The sequence below is a fragment of the Strigops habroptila genome, chromosome 7 (assembly GCF_004027225.2).
Source record: "Strigops habroptila isolate Jane chromosome 7, bStrHab1.2.pri, whole genome shotgun sequence".
NCBI classification, from domain to species: domain Eukaryota; kingdom Metazoa; phylum Chordata; class Aves; order Psittaciformes; family Psittacidae; genus Strigops; species Strigops habroptila.
Window position 1 is genome coordinate 347,992 of NC_044283.2, and position 21,445 is coordinate 369,436.

The 21,445-nt window shown below is 68.7% G+C and overlaps 4 protein-coding genes across 7 annotated transcripts in view; 1 reads left to right on the forward strand and 3 right to left on the reverse strand.

The window, feature by feature from the left end:
• The window catches only part of EBF4 (EBF family member 4), a 21,518-nt gene extending 16,030 nt beyond the window's left edge, over nt 1-5,488 (reverse strand). For 2 of the 4 annotated variants that reach the window (XM_030492339.1, XM_030492338.1), the window contains exons 1-3: nt 4,415-4,619; nt 307-463; nt 38-101 (exon numbers count right to left, since the gene is read on the reverse strand). In XM_030492339.1, coding sequence (XP_030348199.1) covers nt 38-101; nt 307-463; nt 4,415-4,545 — 352 coding nt within the window. In that variant the 5' untranslated portion in view covers nt 4,546-4,619. Of the gene's footprint in view, nt 1-37; nt 102-306; nt 464-4,414; nt 4,620-5,173 lie in introns of those variants that run through there. The other 2 variants (XM_030492340.1, XM_030492342.1) reach the window with 2 other exon arrangements.
• Nucleotides 5,489-8,231: 2,743 nt separating this feature from the next.
• LOC115610586 (RING finger protein 145-like) lies at nt 8,232-13,916 on the reverse strand. Its single transcript, XM_030492336.1, has 10 exons — nt 13,388-13,916; nt 12,634-12,742; nt 12,477-12,568; nt 11,457-11,692; nt 11,189-11,364; nt 10,938-11,078; nt 10,382-10,564; nt 10,138-10,285; nt 9,398-9,754; nt 8,232-8,765 (listed from the first exon to the last, which is right to left on the reverse strand). The coding sequence occupies exons 1-10, from the start codon at nt 13,875-13,877 to the stop codon at nt 8,388-8,390; spliced, it is 2,310 nt and encodes a 769-aa protein (XP_030348196.1). The 5' UTR covers nt 13,878-13,916; the 3' UTR covers nt 8,232-8,387.
• Nucleotides 13,917-16,124: 2,208 nt separating this feature from the next.
• On the reverse strand, nt 16,125-16,839 carry LOC115610602 (translation initiation factor IF-2-like). Its single transcript, XM_030492363.1, has 2 exons — nt 16,816-16,839; nt 16,125-16,723 (listed from the first exon to the last, which is right to left on the reverse strand). The coding sequence occupies exon 2, from the start codon at nt 16,703-16,705 to the stop codon at nt 16,163-16,165; it is 543 nt and encodes a 180-aa protein (XP_030348223.1). The 5' UTR covers nt 16,706-16,723; nt 16,816-16,839; the 3' UTR covers nt 16,125-16,162.
• Nucleotides 16,840-17,638: 799 nt separating this feature from the next.
• LOC115610596 (C-type lectin domain family 4 member F-like) lies at nt 17,639-20,706 on the forward strand. Its single transcript, XM_030492354.2, has 7 exons — nt 17,639-17,807; nt 17,929-18,045; nt 18,368-18,448; nt 19,133-19,189; nt 19,548-19,699; nt 20,216-20,328; nt 20,415-20,706. The coding sequence occupies exons 1-7, from the start codon at nt 17,732-17,734 to the stop codon at nt 20,569-20,571; spliced, it is 753 nt and encodes a 250-aa protein (XP_030348214.1). The 5' UTR covers nt 17,639-17,731; the 3' UTR covers nt 20,572-20,706.
• Nucleotides 20,707-21,445: the final 739 nt, after the last annotated feature.

The window sequence follows — 21,445 nt, forward strand, 5'->3', positions numbered from 1 at the left end:
TGTCCCTGTGTCCCCGTGTCCCCAGCCCATCACCCACCGTTGCTGTAGAGCAGCTGGAGCCGGTAGTGGATCCCGTTGTTGGTTTTCTCCCCGTTCTGCTCCTGGGGGGAGGATGGTTGGATGTAGGGGGGGACACACACATCATGGTCCCCTCCTGGTGCAGCCCTTCGGCAGCTCCAACCCAGGAGCCGCAGCAGCAGCTCATGTGTGCGATGAGCGCGGGTGAGGTCTCAGCCCGCGCCGGGAGCGGGGGGTGGCGGGGGGGGGGTGGGGGTGACCCCATCCGCAGCGGGGCGCGGGGCTCACCCGGTCCTTCTCCACGAAGTCGATGAAGGAGGTGCGCTCGATCTCCACGGGCTGCCCCTGCCGGTCGTACATGGCCAGCACGAAGTGGAAGAAGTTGGATTTCCGCAGGTTGGAGGGAGGCTGCTTCTCAAAGTGCGCTCGGGCCAGGCCCACCCCGCTGCGGAGGAGGGGGGGTGACATGGGGGGCCCCAGCACCCCCTCCATGGCACCCCCAGCACCCCTTCCCCGCCACCAGCCCATCGCCACGGGGTGGGCTCAATGGGAGCTCCTGACCCTGGGTCCTGTGGACCAGGACAAGGGGAGCACCCACACCCCCACCCTGCCCCATGGCCAGGACATGCCCGTGCCCAGCGCATCCCCTGCTCACAGGGGAAGCCAGCCGCGGTCCCTGGGGAGGGGACAGTCCCCAGTGCTGTCCCCCCCTGTCCCTAGTACCATCCCCTCCCGTCCCCAGTTCCATCCCTTCCTGTTCCTGGTGCTGTGCCCTCCTGCCCTCGGTGCCATTCCCTGCTGCCCCCGGTGCCATTCCCTCCTGCCCCCGATCCTGTCCTGGGCATAGGCAGAGCTGGGGCAGCTGATGCTGCTCAGGAGCTGCTGGGTGTCCCCCGGGGTGCTGCTGGTGCTGGTGGCGCGACCACCCCATTCTGACCCCCCCACACTCTGCTGGGGCCCCTCCACGTATACACACACATGTGTAGGTCTATGTGAGCACACGCAGGGCTGTGTACCCCGATGTCCCCACGTGTGGGGCCAGCAGCAAGCCCTGGGGTTGCCATCCCAAGCCCCCCAAACCCAAGCCCAGCCCCTGCTCCCACCCCATAGAGCCACCTCCGTGCTTGCCCAAGGGCCACCGGTGCCTGTCCTGCACGGACAGCAGGGTGAAGGGCAGCGCCCGCACAGGGGATGCTGGCGTCTGCATCCTCACCCCGGTCACCCCGTCCCCAGCCTGTCCCAGGCCGGTGTCCCGGTGGCACCGGAGCAGCCCCGGTGGGGAGATGGAGCCAAATGAACCCACAGGGGTGGAAAATCCCCCTTTTCCTGATGAAAACCACATCAGGAGAGGAGGCGGGGGGGGCGGGGGGGGGGGGCTTTGACTTCCCCCAAACAGACCTCGGGGGGTTTGAGCTGCTGGGGATGGTTCCCATGGGGACCCCCAGTGTGGGGCAGGACCCCTCAGCACCCCATATCCCACCCCTGGCCATGGAGGGATGTGACCATCACCTAAAGGGTGGCTCGGGAACGGACCCAGCTATGGGGGTCCTTTGCTCCAGCATGGCTGAGCCCCCCATATCGCTCCTCCCAGTGCAGCTCCCATGGCGCATCACTGGATACACAGGGACATGGGGACACAGGAACATGGGGACACAGGGACATGGGGACACAGGGACATGGGGACACCCCCATCCCACACAAACCACATCCACCAGCATCTCCCCCATAGAAGAGCAGAAAACGGGGTTCATCCCTGCTGCAGAGCCAGCATTGGGGTGGGGGGACGGACACGTCGGGCACCTCCACCTCTGTGATGATGCCCCTTGGGCTTCAGTTACCCCCCAGCACCACTGTGGGCCCCAACCAAGGCCAATGTGAAACTGGGACCCCTCGGGGGACACTTGTGTGTGATGAAGGAAAGAAGCTCATTAAACCCATCCCTGGGGAGCCAGAACATCCCCAATAACAAACATGGGACCAGACCCCATGGGTGTCCCTGGTCCCCTCCCAATGGGTCCAACCAGGGCTGACGGACCCTTTGGGGTCCGTCAGCCCTGGTTGGACCCATTGGGAGGGGACCCTCATACCATAGGGCTGCAAGGGATGGGGACCCCCATTCCCATTCCCATTCCCATTCCCATTCCCGTTCCCGTTCCCATCCCTGCTCCCTGCCGTGCTGCGGGGGGAGGCGATGGCTGATGGCAGCATCCCCGCTCCCGGTGCTCCGTGCTGAGCCCGTTGCCATTAATTATTAACAGCAATCAGAGCATTTCCCAGCACACGGCTCTGCCAGGAAAGCAGCAGCTTCCCTTGGCCAGGCCATCAGCCGCTGCACCCCCAAAACAAGGGGGGAAACCGGGACTCCCCCCATAGGGTCACCCCTCATGTGCACCAGGACACCCATCAGCCCATGGGTGCAGCTCTGGTGCTCATGGGACCCTATAGGAAAGGGGGTGTCTGTGGGTGATGCTGTTTGTAGGGTGATGGTTTGACCCCCCACACCCCGATGGGGGTGCAAGGGGGGTGCAGGTGAAGGGAGGCGGGGTCTGGAGGGGAAGAGCACCCCACATGCGTGTCTACATGCGTGTAACAGCTGGTACATGCGGCACACGCCAAGCTCATGGGTACCATGAGGGATGGGGGGGGACTGGGGGGCACCACAGGCTTGTGGGGACAGGGGGGCAGTGTGCACCATCCTCCCACACTGGGCATAGGGCACCACTGAGGTGGCTGCAGCGTCCCAGCCCTGTGTCCCCCCCTTGTCCCCCCCATTGCCGGTGCTGGGGGGCAGATTTCACCCCCTGTTCTCACACTTGGGGCATGGGGAAGTCTCTGGGGTTGTGGGACCCTCGGTCCAGCCGCTTGGGGGGGTCCAGGCTGGGATGTGGGTGTTCCCCCCCCCGGGGTTGATGCGGGGCTTGCTGCAGGTTTTAAACATCCCAGAGCTTTTGGGGGGGCCCCAGGGAGCCCCCAGGGCTTCAACCCCTCCTTAGGACCCCCTGAACCCCACACATGGGGTGGTGGGGACAGAGTGAGGTGTCGCCCTGCTGCACCCGGGGCCCCTTTGGGCACAGCATGGAGAGAAAACAGGGGGATGGGGTGCACAGAGCACCCCAAGGGGGCAGGGATGGGGTGCACAAACCCCTCACAGCTCCAGCAGCAGCTCCTGCCCCGCTGCCAGCACCCACTGGATCTCCCAGTACAGGACACCAGGCCCAGGGCGGCTTAAGATGCCCCAAGCACCCATGGGTGCTGATGTCTGCTGCGTAATCAGGGAATGCAGGGGCGGGGAGCACCCAGAGGCCCAGAGACCCCAGGGCGTGTGGGTGCCCCAAGCACCCCGTGGGGATGAGGCACCTGGGGTGTCCAAGGGGTCCAGGGCTCCCATCATTCCCGGCTGTCCACAGCACCCGGGATGCCTGCGGAGCCCATGGTACCCGGGATGCTTGTGGTACCCGGGATGCTCACAGTGCCCAGGATGCCTGCGGAGCCCGGGATGCACATGGTGCCCGGGATGCTGGCAGCACTTGGCATCCCTGCAGTGCTCGGGATGCCCATGGAGCCGGGGATGCTCCTGGTGACTGGGATGCCCGTGGAGCCCGGGATACCTGCAGTGCCCGGGATGCTCACAGAGCCAGAGACCAGCGCAGAACCCAGCATAACCCCAGCACCTGAGGTGCCCACTGCACCCGGAATGACCATGGAGCCTGGGATGCCCGTGGAGCTTGGGATGCCCGCAGCACCCAGTATGCCTGTGGAGTCCAGGATGCCTGCGGAGCCCAGCGTACCCGCAGCACCCAAGATGCCCACTGAATCTGGGATACCCACAGAGCTTGGAACGCCGGTGGCATCTGGGATGTCCACAGGGCTTGGGATGCCCACAGAGCCCAGGATGCCCACAGAGACGGAGACACCCACAGAGCCCAGCATAGCCCCAGCACCTGAGGTGCCCACTGCACCTGGGATGCCCACAGAGCCTGGGATGCCCATGGAGCCCAGGATGCCCTCAGTCCCAGGGATGCTCGCAGAGCCAGGGATGCTCGCAGAGCCCAGCGTACCCCCAGCACTCAAGATGCCCACTGCATGTGGGATGCCCGCAGAGCCCAGGCATGCCAGCAGAACCCGGGGTGCCTGCAGAACCCGGGGTGCCTGCGGAGCCCAGGATGCCCGTGGAGCCCAGGATGCTCGCAAAGCCTGGGATGCCTGCAGCGCCTGGGATGCTCTCAAAGCCCGGGATGCCCACTGCACCGGGATGCCCACTGCACCGGGATGCCCGCAGAGCCCGGGATGCCCACAGCCCCTGGGATGCCCGCAGTGGCTGGGATGCTCTCAAAGCCCGGGGTGCCCACTGCAGCGGGATGCCCGCAGAGCCCGGGGTGCCCGCGGAGCCGCTTACCTCTGTGCCGCCGTGCTGGCGTCCAGGATGCCGGTGCCCTGCAGCCAGCGGACCGAGGGCAGCCCGGCCGTGAGCGGCTCTTCCTTCATGGGCAGCCCCCCCCGGGGCAGAGCCTCCTGCACGGAGAACATGGCAGGGGCTCAGCGCCCGCCCCCCAACTTTCCTGCCCCGGGCCCGGGAGCGGAGCTCAGAGCCGGGCAGGTGCCGGGGGCCGCCGGGGAAGCGGCATCTGCGGCGGGGGGGGCCCGGCCGGGAGCGGGGGGGGCCGGGGCGGGCAGGCGGGAGGCGGAGGCAGGGCCGGAGAAGTTGGAGACGGAGGAAAGCAGCAGCCAAGTGCGGGGACCGGGAGGGGAAGGGGAGGGGGGCGGCGGGAGGGAGGGATGGGGAAGGCAGGGGAGGAGTGGAGGGAGGGATGGAGGAAGGCTTAGGGGAGCGGAGGGAGGGATGGAGGGAGGCTGCGAGGGCTGGAGGGAGGGATGGAGGGAGCAGAGGAGGAGTGGAAGGAGGGATAGAGGGAGGGATGGAGGGAGGTAGAGGAGGACTGGAGGGAGGGATGGAGGAAGGCTTAAAGGGCTGGAGGGAGGGATGGAGGGAGGCTGCGAGGGCTGGAGGGAGGGATGGAGGGAGCAGAGGAGGAGTGGAGGGAGGGATGGAGGGAGGCTCGGGGGAGCGGAGGGAGGGATGGAGCGGGGAGGAGGCCGTCGAGGCCCGCGGGCGGGGGCAGGCGCGGCCCGGGATGGGGCGGGAGCGGCTCGTTACCGGGCGGGCGGCGGCGGCGGCGGGCGCGGCGCGGGGCGGCGGCGGCGGCGGCAGCGGCAGCGGCAGCGGCAGCAGCAGCAGGAGGGGCCCGGGGGTGGCAGCGGCCCGGGGGCACCGGGGGGACCGGGGGGGCCGCCTCCCCGCCGCCGGCCCGAGCCCCGGCCCCGCCGCGCCGCCGCGGCCACCAGCACCATCAGCACCAGCACCCGCCGCCGCGGCCCCGCCGCCGCCGCCGCCGCCGCCGCCGCCGCCGCCGCCCCGCCGGCCCGGGCCATGCCGCCGCCGCCTCCCCGGGGAGGCAGGGCCGGAGCCGCCGGGGGAGGCGGGGGCCGCGGCCGGGCAGGCTGACATCATTCCGGGGAGGAGCGGTCGCTCCCCGCCCCGGCGGAGGGGCTCCGCGGCCAGCGCCGCGCCGGGCACCGGGCAGCCCCCGGGGGGAGCGGGGGGCGCTGCCGGGGGGGGCTGCGCTGCCTCCCCCCGGGACACCCCCGGATGCGACGGAGAGACCCCGAGGAGCCCCCGCTGCATCGGCCGGGGTGGCCCCTAAGTGACCCCACTGCATCCCCCGAGACACCATGAAGAGATCCCGGGGGTACCCCGGAGACACCCCGTTATGTTCCCCGGGGGTGCCCCAAAGTGACCCCACTGCATCCCCCGAGACAGCCCCGGGGTACCCCAAAGTGAAACCATTGCACCCCCTGAGACATCCCAGGGAGACCCCAGGGGTACCCCGGAAAAACCCCATTGCATCCCCTGAGACACCCCGGAGAGACCCCGAGGAGACCCCATTGCATCCCCCGGGGGTACCCCAAAATGGCACCATTGCATCCCCTGAGACACCCTGGAGAGACCCGGCCATAGCCCGGAGTGACCCATTGCACCCTCTGAGACAGCCCGAAGTGACCCCAGAGGTACCCCAAAGTGACCCCATTGCACCTGCTGAGACACCCCAGGGGGACCCCACTGCGTCCTCCGGGGGTACCCCAAAATGACCCCACTGCGTCCCCCAGGATGCTCCCGAGGGCTGCTGGGGTCGTATGGCTCCTGCGGAAACAAGGTATCTGCTCATCCCTGCTCCCATCCATCCCAGTGTCCATCCATCCATGCTCCCGTCCATCCTGGTGTCCATCCACCCATGCTCCCGTGCATCCCGGTGTCCATCCATCCATGCTCCCGTCCATCTTGGTGTCCATCCACCCATGCTCCCGTCCATCCTGGTGTCCATCCATCCATGCCCACATCCATCCATGCCCACATCCATCCCAACATCCATCCATGCACATCTACATCTATCCAGTGTCTATCCGTCCATGTCCCTGTCTGTCCCAGCATCCATCCATCCCTCCATCCCTCCATCCATCCCTCCATCCATCCATCCCTCCATCCATCCCTCCATCCATCCCTCCATCCATCCATCCCTCCATCCCTCCATCCATCCATCCCTCCATCCATCCATTCATCCAGGCCCCTGTTCATTCTGGTATCCATCTGTCCATGCCCCCATCCATCCCAGCATCCATCCATCTATGCCCTTGTCCACCCCAGTGTCTGCCCGTGCCCATCCATCCCAGCATGCACCCATGCTCCTGTCCGTCCTGGTGTCCATCCATCCATGTCCACATCCATCCCAGCATCCATCCATGCACATCTACATCTATCCAGTGTCTATCCATCCATGTCCCTGTCTGTCCCAGCATCCATCCATGCATCCATCCATGCATCCATCCCTCTGTCCACCCCAGTGTCTGCCCGTGCCCCCCCCCCCAGCACCCACCCATGCCTGCCTCTGTCCACCCCAGCACCCACCCACCCATCCGTGCCCGTCCATGCCGGTGTGCATCCGCCCATGCCCGCACCCTGCCCCGCTGCCCCGGGGGCCGGAGGGACCCCAGTTCCCCGCTCCCTGCCCCCCATCTCCGCCCTCCCGTTTCCAGGCAGGGCCGTGCGGAGCCTCCGCCGGGACCGGCCCCGCGGGGAGCCGCGTTCCCCGGCACGGCCCCGGTAATGGGCTCTAATGGAGGCAGCGAGAGCGCGGGGGGGCTGCGGCTGCCCCACAGCAAACCCCTGCGGGGCCAGCAATGGGGGGGGGAGCTGCTGCACCCACTGCTGGGGGCACCCGCAGGGAGCCCCCATCTGCATACTATGGGCAGAAGGGGCCTGGGGGCAATGGGGTGCTGGGGATGGGGGTCTGGGGGCAATGGGGCGGGCTGGAGATGGGGTTGGGGGTCTGAGAGTGATGGGAGGTGCTGGGGATGGGGGTCTGAGGGCGATGGGGGTGCTGGGGATGGGGTCTGAGGGCGATGGGGGGTGCTGGGGATGGAGCTGGGGCTCCCCCCCCTTCTCTCCATCAATCCCCGCTGGGATCCGTGGCAGCTCTTCCCTCGCTCCCACTAATGGGCTGCGGGACCCACGGGACCCGCTGCCGGCAGCCTGAGTGCAGCCGGGGGGGGGGGGGGAGCCCATTTACCAGCTCCCCAGGGGCCCCCCGCGCTGCAGCCGGCTCCGGGGGGGCCGGGGCCCCCCTCCTGTGGGGCAGGGCTGGGCCCGGCCCCGGCTCATCTGGGGTGGGGGAACCCCCGGCCCTGCCCCAGGGATGGACACGGGGATGGGACAGGGAAGGGGTCCCCAACCCCACTGGGAAAGGCAGCTCGCACCGAGCCCACAGCATCCCCTGCCAGACCCACACCATCCTGTGCCAGACCCACACCATCCTGTGCCAAACCCATGCCAAGCCCACTGCACCCCACGCCAGATCCACACCAAGCTCCTGCCAGCCCCATGCCATCCTGTGCCAGACCCACACCACCCCATGCCAGGCCCATGCCAAGCCCCTGCAGCCCCACACCAGCCCCACACCAAGCCCAGGCCACCCCCCAGACCCCCCCAAGCCCCTCACCACACACACCAAGCCCCCCGGCACCCAGCACACGCCACCCCTGCCATCTAGTGGGGTAAGCCCAGAAGGCAGCCGGGCACCCACGGGGCACCCCCGGGGCACCCACTCCCCACCACGCCGCAGCAGCGCCCTGCGCCCCCCGGGACACGCTGTCAGGCCCCATGGCGGGTGGCAGGAGCAGCCCCGGCCGTGGGGCGCAGCCGCGGCACCTCGGCTTTATTGCAAAAGAGTCCGTGTGGCCGCAGGGGGACCCCGGTGCCGGGGGGGGGGCCTGTCCCCCACGGGGGGACCCCGGCACTGCGGTGACAGCCTGCGGTGCTAGGAGGGGTGGTGGGCGCTGTGGGGGTCCCCGCTGCCCCCCACGGCAGTGAGCTCAGGGGGGTCCGGATGCTGCGTGTCCCCGCGGGGCTGTGGGGCGCAGGTGTCAGGGTGAGGAGGGCGATGGGGGCCGCGGTCCCCAGCCCCATGGTCCTGCGGCGCCGCGTTGGCTCCTGCATCCTGCGGTCCCTCATCCCCATCCCCTCCGTGGGGCTCCGGCCGAGCCCTCCCGCTGCCATCCTGCTGCTGCTGCTCGGTGCTGCGCGGCGCGAGCTGCTGGTGGCACATGGGGCACGTGTCCTGCACGTAGAGCCACCGGCGCAGGCAGGCGGCGTGGAAGAAGTGGCTGCAGGGGGTGACGACAGCCACGTGCATGTCCTGCGGGCACAGAGGGACCGTCACCCCCCGCACACACACACACAGCACCCAGTGGGTGCTGCAGCCATGCACACATCCTGCGGGCACAGAGGGACCGTAACCCCCTGCACGCACACACAGCACCCAGTGGGTGTCGCAGCGATGCGCACAGAGGGACCGTCACCCCCCGCACAAACACAGCACCCAGTGGGTGCTGCAGCCACGCGCATGTCCTGCAGGCACAGAGGGACCGTCACCCCCCCCAAACACACAGCACCCAGTGGGTGCTGCAGCCACGCACACAGAGGGACCATCACCCCCTGCACACACACAGCACCCAGTGGGTGCCGCGGCCACGCGCATGTCCTGCGGGCACAGAGGGACCGTCACCCCCCGCGCACACACAGCACCCAGTGGGTGCCGCGGCCACGCACACAGAGGGACCATCACCCCCCCCACACACACAGAGCACCCAGTGGGTGCTGCAGCCACGCGCATGTCCTGCGGGCACAGAGGGACTGTCACTCCCTGTACACACACACAGCACCCAGTGGGTGCTGCGGCCACGCACACATCCTGCGGGCACAGAGGGACCGTCACCCCCCGCACACACACACACAGCACCCAGTGGGCGCCGCGGCCGCGGGGCTCACCTGGAAGCAGATGGCGCAGACGTCGCCGTGCAGCCGCAGCTGCCCGCGGCTGGCCCTGCCCATGGAGCCGATCTTCCTGGCGGCGCCGCGGCGCAGGAGCAGGCTCCGCCAGCCCGAGCGGGCGCGCAGCCACACGTTCAGGTAGCAGTGGATGATGATGACGGAGGCGCCCATCCAGCTCCACTCGCCGAACAGCGACTCCCAGGCGCCGTAGCCCACCACGCTGACGGCCACCAGGAACTCCAGCACGCGGCTCACCGCCGTCACGCAGTAGATGATCTCGTCCATGCGCTCCAGCGGCGTGTCCTGCACCAGCTCCACCATGAACAGCGCGTAGATGAAGAGCGTGCCCATCACCTGCGGGGTCACCATGGGATGGGCTGAAGGGACCTTAAAGCTCCTCCGAATCCAACCCCTGCCCCGGGCAGGGACACCTTCCACTAGAGCAGGTTGCTCCAAGCCCCTGTGTCCAACCTGGCCTTGAACACTGCCAGGGATGGGGCAGCCACAGCTCCTTCAACCCATTCCCATGTCCCACCACCCCACTAGTGAAGAACTGCCCAAGCTCCAACCCAAACTCCCCGGTCTCAGTGTGAACCCGTCCCCCCCCGCCCCATCCCCGCAGCCCCCGATGGAGGTCCCGGCACCCGCTGGAGGTGGGACGGAGCCCTGCAGGCGGTGGCTGGGCGGGAGGTGGCTCCTCCGCACCGCGTGCCCCGGTGCCGGTGCCGGTGCCGGACCTGCAGCGAGGTGAGCATGCAGCTGGAGACCAGGATGAGCAGCCAGAAATCCAGCTGGAAGAAGTGGGCGATCTTGTAGGCCATGAAGCACGGGAACACCAGCAGGAAGAGGCACATGCTGACGCCGCGGAGGTGCTTCCAGGGGCTCCTGCGGGATGCACGGAGCTCAGCGGGGACGTGTCCGCCCCGCGCACAGCACCTCCAGGCACCGATCCAGCCCCGAACGCTGATCCCAGCCCGGTACCTGTTGCGGGAGGCTCCCAGCGCCAGCAGGATGGGGTCTGCGATCTCAATCATGGACTGCAGCGTGGAGGTGACCACGATGAAGAGGATGATGCTGAGCAGGAAGGTCCTCTGGAGGACCTGCAGGTCCAGCAGCCCCGTCTGCAGCGCCAGCAGCAGCAGCGTCACCCCCTCCGTCACCCCCCTGCCGGAGCGGGGCGTGAGGCAGCACAGGGACCTGCCCCGGGTCCCAAACCTGCCCCCCGGGGGTGTCCCCTCGTGTCCCCACCCCTTGGGGTGTCCCCTCCGTGTGCCCAACCCTGCCATGCCCTGCGGTGTCCCCTTGTGTCCCCAAGCCCTTGTGCTATCTCCACCATTCCCCCAACCTCTCCTTCCCCACGGGTGGCCCCACATTGTGTATCCCCAGATACACCCTGCGTGTCCCCAAATTCCTTGTGACACCCTCGTCCTCCCCACCCTGTGCTGGGCTCCTGCACGAAACATGGGGTGTAAGGAGGAACAACTGCCCATGTCCCCTGCCCATGTGTCCCCTGTCCCTGTCCCCGTCCCCAGCTCACCGGTGCATGCCGTTGCCGTCGTGGAAGGCGCTGAAGCCCAGCAGGTAGAACTTGCAGAGGCTGAGGACCCCCAGGGCCAGGTAGGACACGGTGAAGGTGAGGCCGAGCAGCGAGTAGGGCGTGCTGCAGCACTCGGCCGCGCTGCAAGAGAGCTGCTGTCACGGGCACGGCACAAGCACCCCAACCCACAGCCCTCCTCATCCTCATCCTCATCCCGGCTTCCCGCAGCACGGCCGGGTGCCCGCTCCCACCTGCTGAGCAGGAGGAAGAGGAAGCTCTGCGTGGTCAGGGGGGTGCTGCCCGAGGTGAGGAAGGACGAGAGCTGGAGGAAGAACAGCACCAGCCAGAAGACGAGGAAGAGGAGCGGGATGGCCAGCTGGCTCCATAGGGACACCCCCAGTGCCACCAGCCGGTACACCTCCAGCGCCTGCGGGGACAGGGCGCTCAGTGGGGACAGGGCGCTCAGTGGGGCCGCCCCACACGTGTGGGGCAGGGAGGGCACAGCGCAGCCCCACTCACCTCCATCACCTCCCTGCAGGCGGCGGCGGCCAGGCGGAAGGGGACGAGGACGTGGGAGCCCAGCACGTAGAGCACCACGGTGAGGGTGAGGAGGGTGGCGATGGCGTTGAGCAGCGGCAGCGAGCGCAGGGGCAGCCCGCAGAGCCGCGCCAGCACCGGCAGCACCGGCGCCACCAGGAGCCACGGCCGCCGGCACCGCAGCAGCAGCGAGCACAGGGCACACAGGCAGAGCTGGGCTGCGGGGACAGGGCACTGAGAGAGCCTCACCCTGCAGTGACACCCGCTGCGCCCTCAGAGGGGACACGCACAGCGCTGGAAGGGACCTTACAGCTCCTCCAGCCCCAGCCCCTGCCCCGGGCAGGGACACCTTCCACTAGAGCAGGTTGCTCCAAGCCCCTGTGTCCAACCTGGCCTTGAACACTGCCAGGGATGGGGCAGCCACAGCTTCTCTGGGCACCCTGTGCCAGCACCTCAGCACCCTCACAGGGGAGAGCTGCTGCCTCAGAGCTCATCTCAATCTCCCCTCTGGCAGGTTAAAGCCATTCCCCTTGGCCTGTCCCTCCATCCCTTGTCCAAAGCCCCTCTCCAGGTTTCCTGGAGCCCCTTTAGGCACTGGAGCTGCTCTAAGGTGTCCCCTTCAGGAGCCTTCTCTTCTCCAGGCTGCCCCAGCCCAGCTCTCTCAGCCTGGCTCCAGAGCAGAGCTGCTCCAGCCCTCGCAGCAGCTCCGGGGCCTCCTCTGGCCTCGCTCCAGCAGCTCCACGTCCCTCTGGTGCTGCTGCCCCAGAGCTGGATCAGGGCTGCAGGGGGGGGCTCCCCAGAGCGCAGCAGAGGGGCAGGATCCCCTCCCTGAGCTGCTGCTCACGCTCTGGGGGTGCAGCCCAGCACACGGGGGGGTTCTGGGCTCAAGCGCACACTGAAGCCGGGTCATGGGGAGCTTCTCCTCACCCAGCACCCCAAGTCCTGCTCCTCAGCCTCTCTCCATCCCCCCCAGCCCATGTCTGTGCTTCACCCCTGGCTCACCTGCGAGGGTGGTGATGCAGGACCTGAGCGCCACGGGGTCGCTGTACACAGGACCCTGGAAGCCGGACTCCAGCTCATGGTGCACATAGTCCCTGCAGGGAGAGAGGGTCAGCCCCGGTGTCCCCCGTCCCTGCTGTCCCCCCTGTCCCGGTGTCACCTGGCCAGCGCGTGGCCGGCGCTGAGCAGCAGCCCGGTGAGGAGGTGCAGGTAGAGCTTCACCAGCGAGCGCAGCGGCAGCAGCAGCAGCACCAGCGACACGACGTGGCCTGCGGGGAGGGGACAGGGTGGTGCTGAGCCCCCGCTGCTGACACGGTCACCGTGCACCAACGGGTGCCATTGGGGGGCATTGGCGGGGTGCAGGGACGCAGCGCTGGGGGCACGGGGTTGGCCCCAGCCCACAGTAAAAGGGTGACAGGGGCTGGTGCAGTGAGACCCCAAACATGGACAGCCCTTGGGGTGTCCCCTCAAGTCCCTGATGTGGCCATCCCTTAGGGTGTCTCCTCCATGTCCCCAGCTTTGCCAGGTTCTGGGGTGTCCCCTCATATCCCCAGCCTGCCCACCCCCTTGTGTCCCCAACTCACCCATCCCCTGGGATGCCCCCACTGTGTCTCCAGCCTGCCCATCCCTTGGGATGCACCCTTATGTCCCCAACATGATATGACACGTACCCTCATGTCCCCACCCCAACCATCCCTTCGGATGTACCCTCATGCCCACAGCCCAGCTGAGACATGAGGTGTCCCCCTGTGCCCCCAGCCTGGCCATCCCTTGGGGTGTCCCCTCCCTGGCCCCCCCATGCCCATCCCTCGGGATGCACCCTGGTGCACTCAACCTCTCTATTGGGATGTGCCCCCCGTGTCCCAGCCTGTCCGTGCCCTGGGGCGCCCCCCCGGGCCCCGCTCCCCCCTCACCCGCGCAGTGCGCGCCGCGGAGCGCGGGGGCGCGCAGGAGCGGGGGGTCCCCGCGGCGCGGCCGCAGCAGGTCCCCGAGCGCCGCCGCGTCCCAGCGGTACAGCAGGTCCAGCAGCGCCAGCCCCGGCACCCGCAGCGCCACGTTGGCCACGGCCTCCAGCCGCGACATGGCCCGGCCCGGGCGGGGGGGTCCCCGCGTCCCGCAACCCGCAACGGGGGGACCCCCCGGGGCTGCCCCCGCCGCTCCTCCGGGCCGGCAGGGGGCGCCCGCGCCGCGCCCGGCTGGGGGCCTGTCTGCCCTGCCGCCGCCCGCCGCGGCGGGCCCCGCTCGCTCTCCCTCTCTCGCTCCCTCTCCCGTTCCCTGTCCCGGTCCCGCCGCCGCCGTTCCGGTCCCACCGCCACTTTCGCTTTCTCCCGCCCCGCCCCTACGCCCAGCGCGTAACAGAGAGGCCTTGCGCCCAGGGAGCCGCGCTGACGCCGCGCCCGCCATCTTAGAAGAGGGCGCAGCCTCGTTCCTCCCCTGTGCCTGCCGCCATCTTGGGCAAGGGCAGCGGCCATCTTGCGGCGGGGGAGCACGGCCCGGTGCCGTGACGTCACGGCGAGGCCCCGCCCCGCCTCGCGTCAGCCATGTTGGGTGCGGGCGGGCGCTGGGGGCGGGCGGCGGCCGCCATTTTGAGAGGGGAATGGCGGGCGGGGGGGGGTTTGGATCCATTGGGATCGGGTGAGATCCCTCGGGACGAGGTGGGCTCCGCTGCGCTCACCTGGGGCGAGGGGCGCTGCTTGGGGTCCGCTGGGCTCAGGCGGGGTCCTCTGCATGGGGGGGCATCACCTGGGGGGGGTCTCTGTGCCCCATCCCTGCCCCATCCCTCAGGGGACTGGGGGTGTCGGTGCTGTGGGGACAAACCGGGGGTCCCGTGGCAGGTCCCAGCCCCACATGGGGGGTTGTGGGGCAGGGCGGGGGGGGGACCGACCCTCCTGCAGCGCTGGGGGGGCAGAACCGAGCCCCGCAGCCCCCTTCATCCTCAGTGTGCCCCGCGGGAGGCTGGTTCCCCCCCACCGCTCCGAGGGCACAGGCTGCTGGAGGGGGCCCTTGGGTGTCACCTCTCCCCGCTCCGTCCTGTGTTCCCTGCGGGAGGGATGTGGCTGGGACAGACCCTCCCGCTCCCGCCGGGATCCGCCCCAGCCCTGCCCCGTCGCTCCCGGACGCGCACGGGGTGTCCCGGGACCCACCGGGCTGCTCCGAGTTCGGGTAACGGAGCGCGGTGACAGCGCTGCTGCTGTGCCCTGCGGAGCCTGCTCCGCTCTGCTGGAATGCGGCGGGATGGGGCTCCCGCTGGAACGGGGCTGCCGGCACCCAGAAACGGGATGGGCTCCTCATCCCTATGGGAGAGAGCTGGGAATGGTCGGCACGGAGAGGGGAAGAGCCCCCAGAGCAGCTCCAGTGCCTGAAGGGGCTGCAGGAAACCTGGAGAGGAGCTTTGGACAAGGGCCTGTAGGGACAGGACAAGAGGAATGGCTTTAACCTGCCAGAGGGGAGACTGAGATGAGCTCTGAGGCAGAAGCTGTTCCCTGTGAGGGTGCTGAGGCGCTGGCACAGGGTGCCCAGAGAAGCTGTGGCTGCCCCATCCCTGGCAGTGTTCAAGGCCAGGTTGGACACAGGGGCTTGGAGCAACCTGCTCTAGTGGAAGGTGTCCCTGCCCGGGGCAGGGGTTGGAGCTGGAGGAGCTTTAAGGTCCCTTCACCCCAAACCCGGCTGGGACTGTGTGACGAGGGATGCGGATACGGAGCCAGACCCGCGCTCGGTGCTCCCAGGCAGGGACCTTCCCTCCCCTGCCCGCTCCTCACTGTTATCCTGCAGCAACAGGATACCGCGGTGGCACCATGACCACGTCTCCTGATGTCACTGCAGAGCATCTCTCCATCATTTTCCAGTGCTTTCGGGAGGCTGGAGACATCCTGCTCACCTGAACCTTAAAGCTCTTTTGCAACCTGGTGGATTCCATGAGTCTCTTTTCATAGAATCATAGAATAGAGTCATAGAATGCTTTGGGTTGGAAAGGACCTTCAGGTCATCCAGTTCCACCCCCCCTGCCATGGGCAGGGACACGTCACACTAAACCATGTGGCCCAAGGCTCTGTCCAACCTGGCCTTGAACACTGCCAGGGATGGAGCATCCACAGCCTCCCTGGGCAAACTTGCTGAGGGCGCACTCAATCCCACTGTCCATGTCACCGACAAAGATGCTGAACAGGACCGGTCCCAACACCGATCCCTGAGGGACACCACTCGTTACAGGTTTCCAACTGGACATCGAGCCATTTACCACAACTCTTTCTGTGTGGCCATCCAGCCAGTTCTTTATCCACTGAGTGGTCCATCTATCAAATTGATGTCTCTCCAATTTAGAGACAAGGATGTCGTGCGGGACGGTGTCGAACGCTTTGCACCAGTCCAGGGAGATGATGTCAACTGCTCTGCCCCATCCATCAGTTCCGTGGCTCCATCATAGAAGGCCACCAGACTGGTGAGGCAGGATTTCCCCTCGGTGAAGCTGTCACCAACCACCTCGGTGTTTTCCATGTGCGTCAGCACGCTCTCCAGGAGAACCTGCTCCAGGATCCTGCCAGGCACAGAGATGAGGCTGCCTGGTCTGTACTTCCCCGCATCACCCACCTCTCCCAGCATCCAAGAAGGATGAGCAGGAAGGTGCCTGGTGGAATGATGAAGGTTCTTCCAGGAGCGATTGCAACAAGGCGCAGGCTCACCAGGTCCCATTACCCACCTTGACTCCCTTTGGTGACGAAGTCACCACCGAGCTGAGGAAGGAAATCCCATAGATATGGTGTTTTGGGGGGATTTCGGCAAAGCTTTGGGTGCTGCCTGTGGCTGGAGTGTCCAGCCCGGAGCTGCTGGGTGAGCTGGGTGCCAGGGGCGCTGGTTGATGGGGTGACACCAGCCTGGTGCCCGTCACTGGCGGGTTCCGCAGGGCTCGGTCCGTGCTCCTGCGCTGGAGGCAGGACCTGGAGGTGTGCTGGGGCAGGTTGGTGACAAGGCGCAGCCGGGAGGACGTGCGGAGCCCTTGGGGGCTGTGGAGGCCTCGCACAGGTCGCGGTGCGCCAGGGGTCCGGGCACTCCCCAACCGTGCGGAGTTTAACATGGGAAGCGGCGGGATTGTCCGGCCGGGACGCGGCAATCCCGGCCCCGGGAACACCGGAGGAGCAGCGGTGGTGATTCAGCCCTGGTGCAACCCGCAGACGAGCCGCTTCCTTCCTCCTCCCGCTTGGGCCGGCTTCCTCCTGCTGCTGCTCCGGCAGCATCCAGGCCCTCGGTGACGGCTGTGGGGGAACGTCAGCCCTGAGTCACCCCTGTCGCAACCCCCAAACCCCGGCAGAGGGGCTGGGGCCGGGGCACGGGGAGCGGCTCTGACCTGCCCGAGGGGAGGCTGAGGTGAGCTCTGCGGCAGCAGCTCCAAAGAGGTGGCCACCGAAGCGCAGCCCCGCGGCGGGACACACCACAGGGCCAAACCAGCAGCCTCCTGCACACAGAAGTCCCTGGCACCAGCACTGATCCCACGGGAAGGGTCTTAAACAGGAATGAAATGCCCCCAGTTTGGTGCCGGCGCCAGCTCTGCGCCGGCTGCTGGCTCGGGGGGTGCTGGGGATGGGAACCCCCAGGGGCTGCCTCAAAGACGACGGTGGTTTGGGCTGAAATGGGGGAAAACCCCCAAATCCATAACTCCCAGAGCACCACATCCCGGTGTTGCCAGAGCAGGGCCTGGGGAGGAGCTGGGTGTCCCCACACAGCCCCGTGGCAGCAGGTATGGACCCCAATTTGGGGGTCACCGTGTTGGGGATCCCAGCACCAGGACGTGCCCGTTGCAGTGGCCTCCCAGTGCTGGATGGCAGCTCCCACTGCTGATCCCACATGGATCCTGCTGGGATAACGCCTGTCCTGGCCATCCATCATCCCACGGGCACTGCTGGTGCTCTTGGCCAGGGTGATGGTGATGATGGTGGTGGTGATGCTGAAGGCTGGTGCATCCCACCCTCCACCACCACCCACCGGAGCAGGACCCCGGATCCCTCCTGGGTTCCACCTGCATTTGGGATGCAGCCCCGGGCGGGAGCAGGGGCAGGGGTAGAGCACGGGCTGGCGGGTGGGCAGCTCCCGGGCCGTGTCCCGTGTCCCATGTCCCGCCCGGCGGTGTCCCCATGTGCGGCCGGGGCGGGGGGAGCCTGGTGACGCGCCGGCCGGTGGCAGGAACCGGCACCCACAGACCGCGCGGTGCCCGGCCCCGGGTTCCCTTTCCTGCTGCCCCGGGCTGCGGCAGGAGCCCGCTCCCGATGCCGGGCATGGCCGCGGCCGGGCCCGACCTGTACGAGCGGCTGCAGATCCAGTACCCGCCCAGCCCCGCTCGAGGTGAGCCCCGCCGTGCTGCCCGCGCCCCGCCGGTACCCGCTACCCGCTCAGAGCACCCCCGGTACCCGCTCGGGGCACCCTCGGTCCCGGCTCAGGGCACCCCCCGGCCTCTCTCCCGCAGGTCCCGGCTCCGCTCCGGCCGCGCCCCGCTGCGCGCTCAGCACCGCGCTGGCGGCGGGCACGGGCGCGGTGCTGGTGCTGGTGCTGGGGGCAGCGCTGGCCGCGGTCATCACCCTGCGTGAGTGCTGCTGGGCGGGCAGCGGGCGGCGGGCGGCGGGCAGGGGATGGCGGGGGACAGGAGCGGGCGGGGGACAGGGGCTGGCAGGAGCTGGCAGCAGGCAGGGGATGGCGGGGGCTGGCAGGAGGCAGGAGCAGGCAGGGGCTGGCAGCAGGCAGGGGCTGGCAGGGGCTGGCAGCAGGCAGGGGCTGGCAGGGGCCAGGAGCAGGCAGGGGCTGGCAGGGGCTGGCAGCAGGCAGGGGCTGGCAGGGGCTGGCAGCAGGCAGGGGCCAGGAGCAGGCAGGGGCTGGCAGGATCTGAGCCTGTGCCTTGTCCCTCGCAGACACGCAGGGCCAGGCAGAGCTGCGGGCAGCACGGGCAGAGCTCGCAGCACTCGGGACCCATCTACTGCCTGACCCCGATGGTGAGTGGGACCAGGGGGCTGCCCCGGTACCCCACACCCTGCCCGTACCCCCCATCACCCTGCCTGCACCCTGCCCGCACCCTGCCTGCACCGCTGCTCTCACCCTGCCCGCACCCTGCCCATCACCCTGCCCGCACCGCTGCTCTCACCCTGCCCATCACCCTGCCCGCACCGCTGCTCTCACCCTGCCCGCACCGCTGCTCTCACCCTGCCCATCACCCTGCCCGCACCGCTGCTCTCACCCTGCCCGCACCGCTGCTCTCGCCCTGCCCATCACCCTGCCCGCACCGCTGCTCTCACCCTGCCCGCACCCTGCCCGCACCCTGCCTGCACCCTGCCCGCACCGCTGCTCTCACCCTGCCCATCGCCCTGCCCGCACCCTGCCCGCACCGCTGCTCTCACCCTGCCCATCACCCTGCCCATCACCCTGCCCGCACCGCTGCTCTCACCCTGCCCATCACCCTGCCCATCACCCTGCCCATCACCCTGCCCGCACCGCTGCTCTCACCCTGCCCATCACCCTGCCCATCACCCTGCCCGCACTGCTGCTCTCACCCTGCCCGCACCCTGCCTGCACCCTGCCCGCACCGCTGCTCTCACCCTGCCCATCACCCTGCCCGCACCGCTGCTCTCACCCTGCCCATCACCCTGCCCGCACCCTGCCCATCTCCCTGACCCCCGCAGATACCCGGAGCTCCGGTGAGAGCCCGGCAGCGGCGCAGAAGCGGAAGGAGCAACTCGGTAACGACACTGGAGGGGTGTCCCGGGGGGGGTGTGTGCGCCGGAGGGGAGCCCCGGTATGCCGCGGGGTGGATGCCCCGTTGTGCCGCGGGGTGCCCCGTTGTGCCGTGGGGTGCCCCGGTGTGACCCGGTGTGCCCCGGTGTGACCCGTTGTGACCGGGGGTGCCGCGGTGTGCCGCGGGGTGACCCGCTGTGACCCGGTGTGCCCCGGTGTGACCCGTTGTGACCCGGTGTGCCCCGTTGTGCCGCGGGGTGCCCCGTTGTGCCCGGGGGTGCCGCGGGCTGCCCCGCTATGCCCCGCTGTGCCCGGGGGTGCCGCGGTGTGCCCCGCTGTGACCGGGGGTGCCGCGGTCCGCAGGCGGGTGGCTGCAGTCGCTGGCGCTGGGCTGGCGCCACCGCCGCGGGCACATCTACTTCTTCTCGGCGGACCGGAAGCCCTGGCGCGATGCCGAGGCCGCCTGCCGCGCCGTGCACGCGCACCTCGCCTCCGTCACCGGCCCCGAGGAGCAGGTGCGGGCCCGCGCCCCCCCCGGGCACCCCCATGCCCTGCCCGTGCCCTGCCCAGAGCCCATCCGTGCCACCTCCTGCCTATACCCACCGCCTGTGCCCTCTCCTGCCCATGTCCGCTGCCTGCGCCCCTGCCCATGATCCCAGTCTGTGCCCTCTCCTGCTCACACTCCGTGCCCACACCTTCTATCCATGCCTTCTCCTGACCATCACCCGCTGCCCATGTCCCTTGCCTGTGCCCCCTGCCTGTACCCCATCTGTGCCCTCTCCTGCCTGTACCCCCTACCCATGACCCCCATCTGTGCCCTCTCCTGCCCATACCCACTGCCCACATCCTCTCCTGCGTGTAAACCCTGCCCATGCTGGCTACCTGTGCACCATGCCCCCTATCTGTGCCCTCTCCTCCCTATACTCCTGCCCATACCCCTGCCCATGCCCTCTCCTGCCTGTACCCCCTGCCTGTACCCCCTGTCCCTGCCCTGTCCTGCCCACATTCCGTGCCTGCCCCACATCCCTCAGGACTACCTGGCGCGGGAGGCGAGGGGAGGATCCTACTGGATCGGGCTGACGGCCACGGGCCCGGGCAGCTCCTGGCACTGGGTGGACGGGACTGCCTACAGGCAGGAGCAGAGGTGAGCAGGGCTGGGGGGGCAGGGGGGGACCCGGCACCCCCCGGCCCCCCCCCCGGCCCCCCCCCGACCCCGCTGTGCCGCGGCAGCTTCTGGGCGCCGGGGCAGCCGGACAGCACCGACCACGGGCAGTGGGGCCGGGAGAGCTGCGCCCAGATCCACCACGTGGGCAACGGGCTCTGGAACGACCACAACTGCAACTTCACCTTCCCCTGGGTCTGCAAGCGGGACCTGAGCGCGCCCTGAGGCCAGGCGGCCAGCACCGCCCCCCCCGCGCCGGGCTGGTGTGCCCCATGGCACCCCCAGAGCCCCTGCGCCCCCCCCCAAAGCCAGGCAGCTCCCGCTGCTGCGCTCTGATTAAACTGCTCCCACTGCACCTCCCGCGGCTGCCTCTCACCTCCCCATGGAGGGGCGGGTTCCATCACCCCCCCCGATCCCAGGGGTGGGAGAGCTGGGGGTGTTCAGCCTGGAGAGAGCCCTGGGAGCAGCGCCGGTGCCTAAAGGGGCTCCAGGAAACCTGCAGAGGGGCTTCTGCAGGGATGGGGAGAGGAGTTTGGGCTTCAACTGGAGGAGGGGAGGGTTGGATGGGATGCGAGGAAGAAGTTCTTCACTCTGGGGGTGCTGGGACGTTGGAAGCTGCGGCTGCCCCATCCCTGGCAGTGTTCAAGGCCAGGTTGGACACAGGGGCTTGGAGCAACCTGCTCGAGTGGAAGGTGTCCCTGCCCGGGGCAGGGGTTGGGGCTGGAGGAGCTTTAAGGTGCCTTCACCCCAACCCATTCCATGACCCCACGGTTCTGTGCCCCCCCAGCCCCTCTGCCCACCCCTCCCATGCCCTTCGCTGGCACTGCCTGTGGTGCCGCATCTCGTGTGTGCTAGGGGTCCCGTGAGCACCGCGGGTGGGACGGATCCATCCCCTCACCCTGACGGGGCCGAGGGACCCCCCCGCACCCGCGGCTCCCACCCGCAGCTCCCGGCACATTCCCGGCGCTGGTGATGGTGGGAAAACCGGGCACGCTCCTGGCACCCACGTCCTGCCCCCACCCACCACGCATGGACACATCCTGCCCCGGTGCTGTTCACACCCCCCCAGTGCCCCCAGTGCACCAGGACCAGTTACACC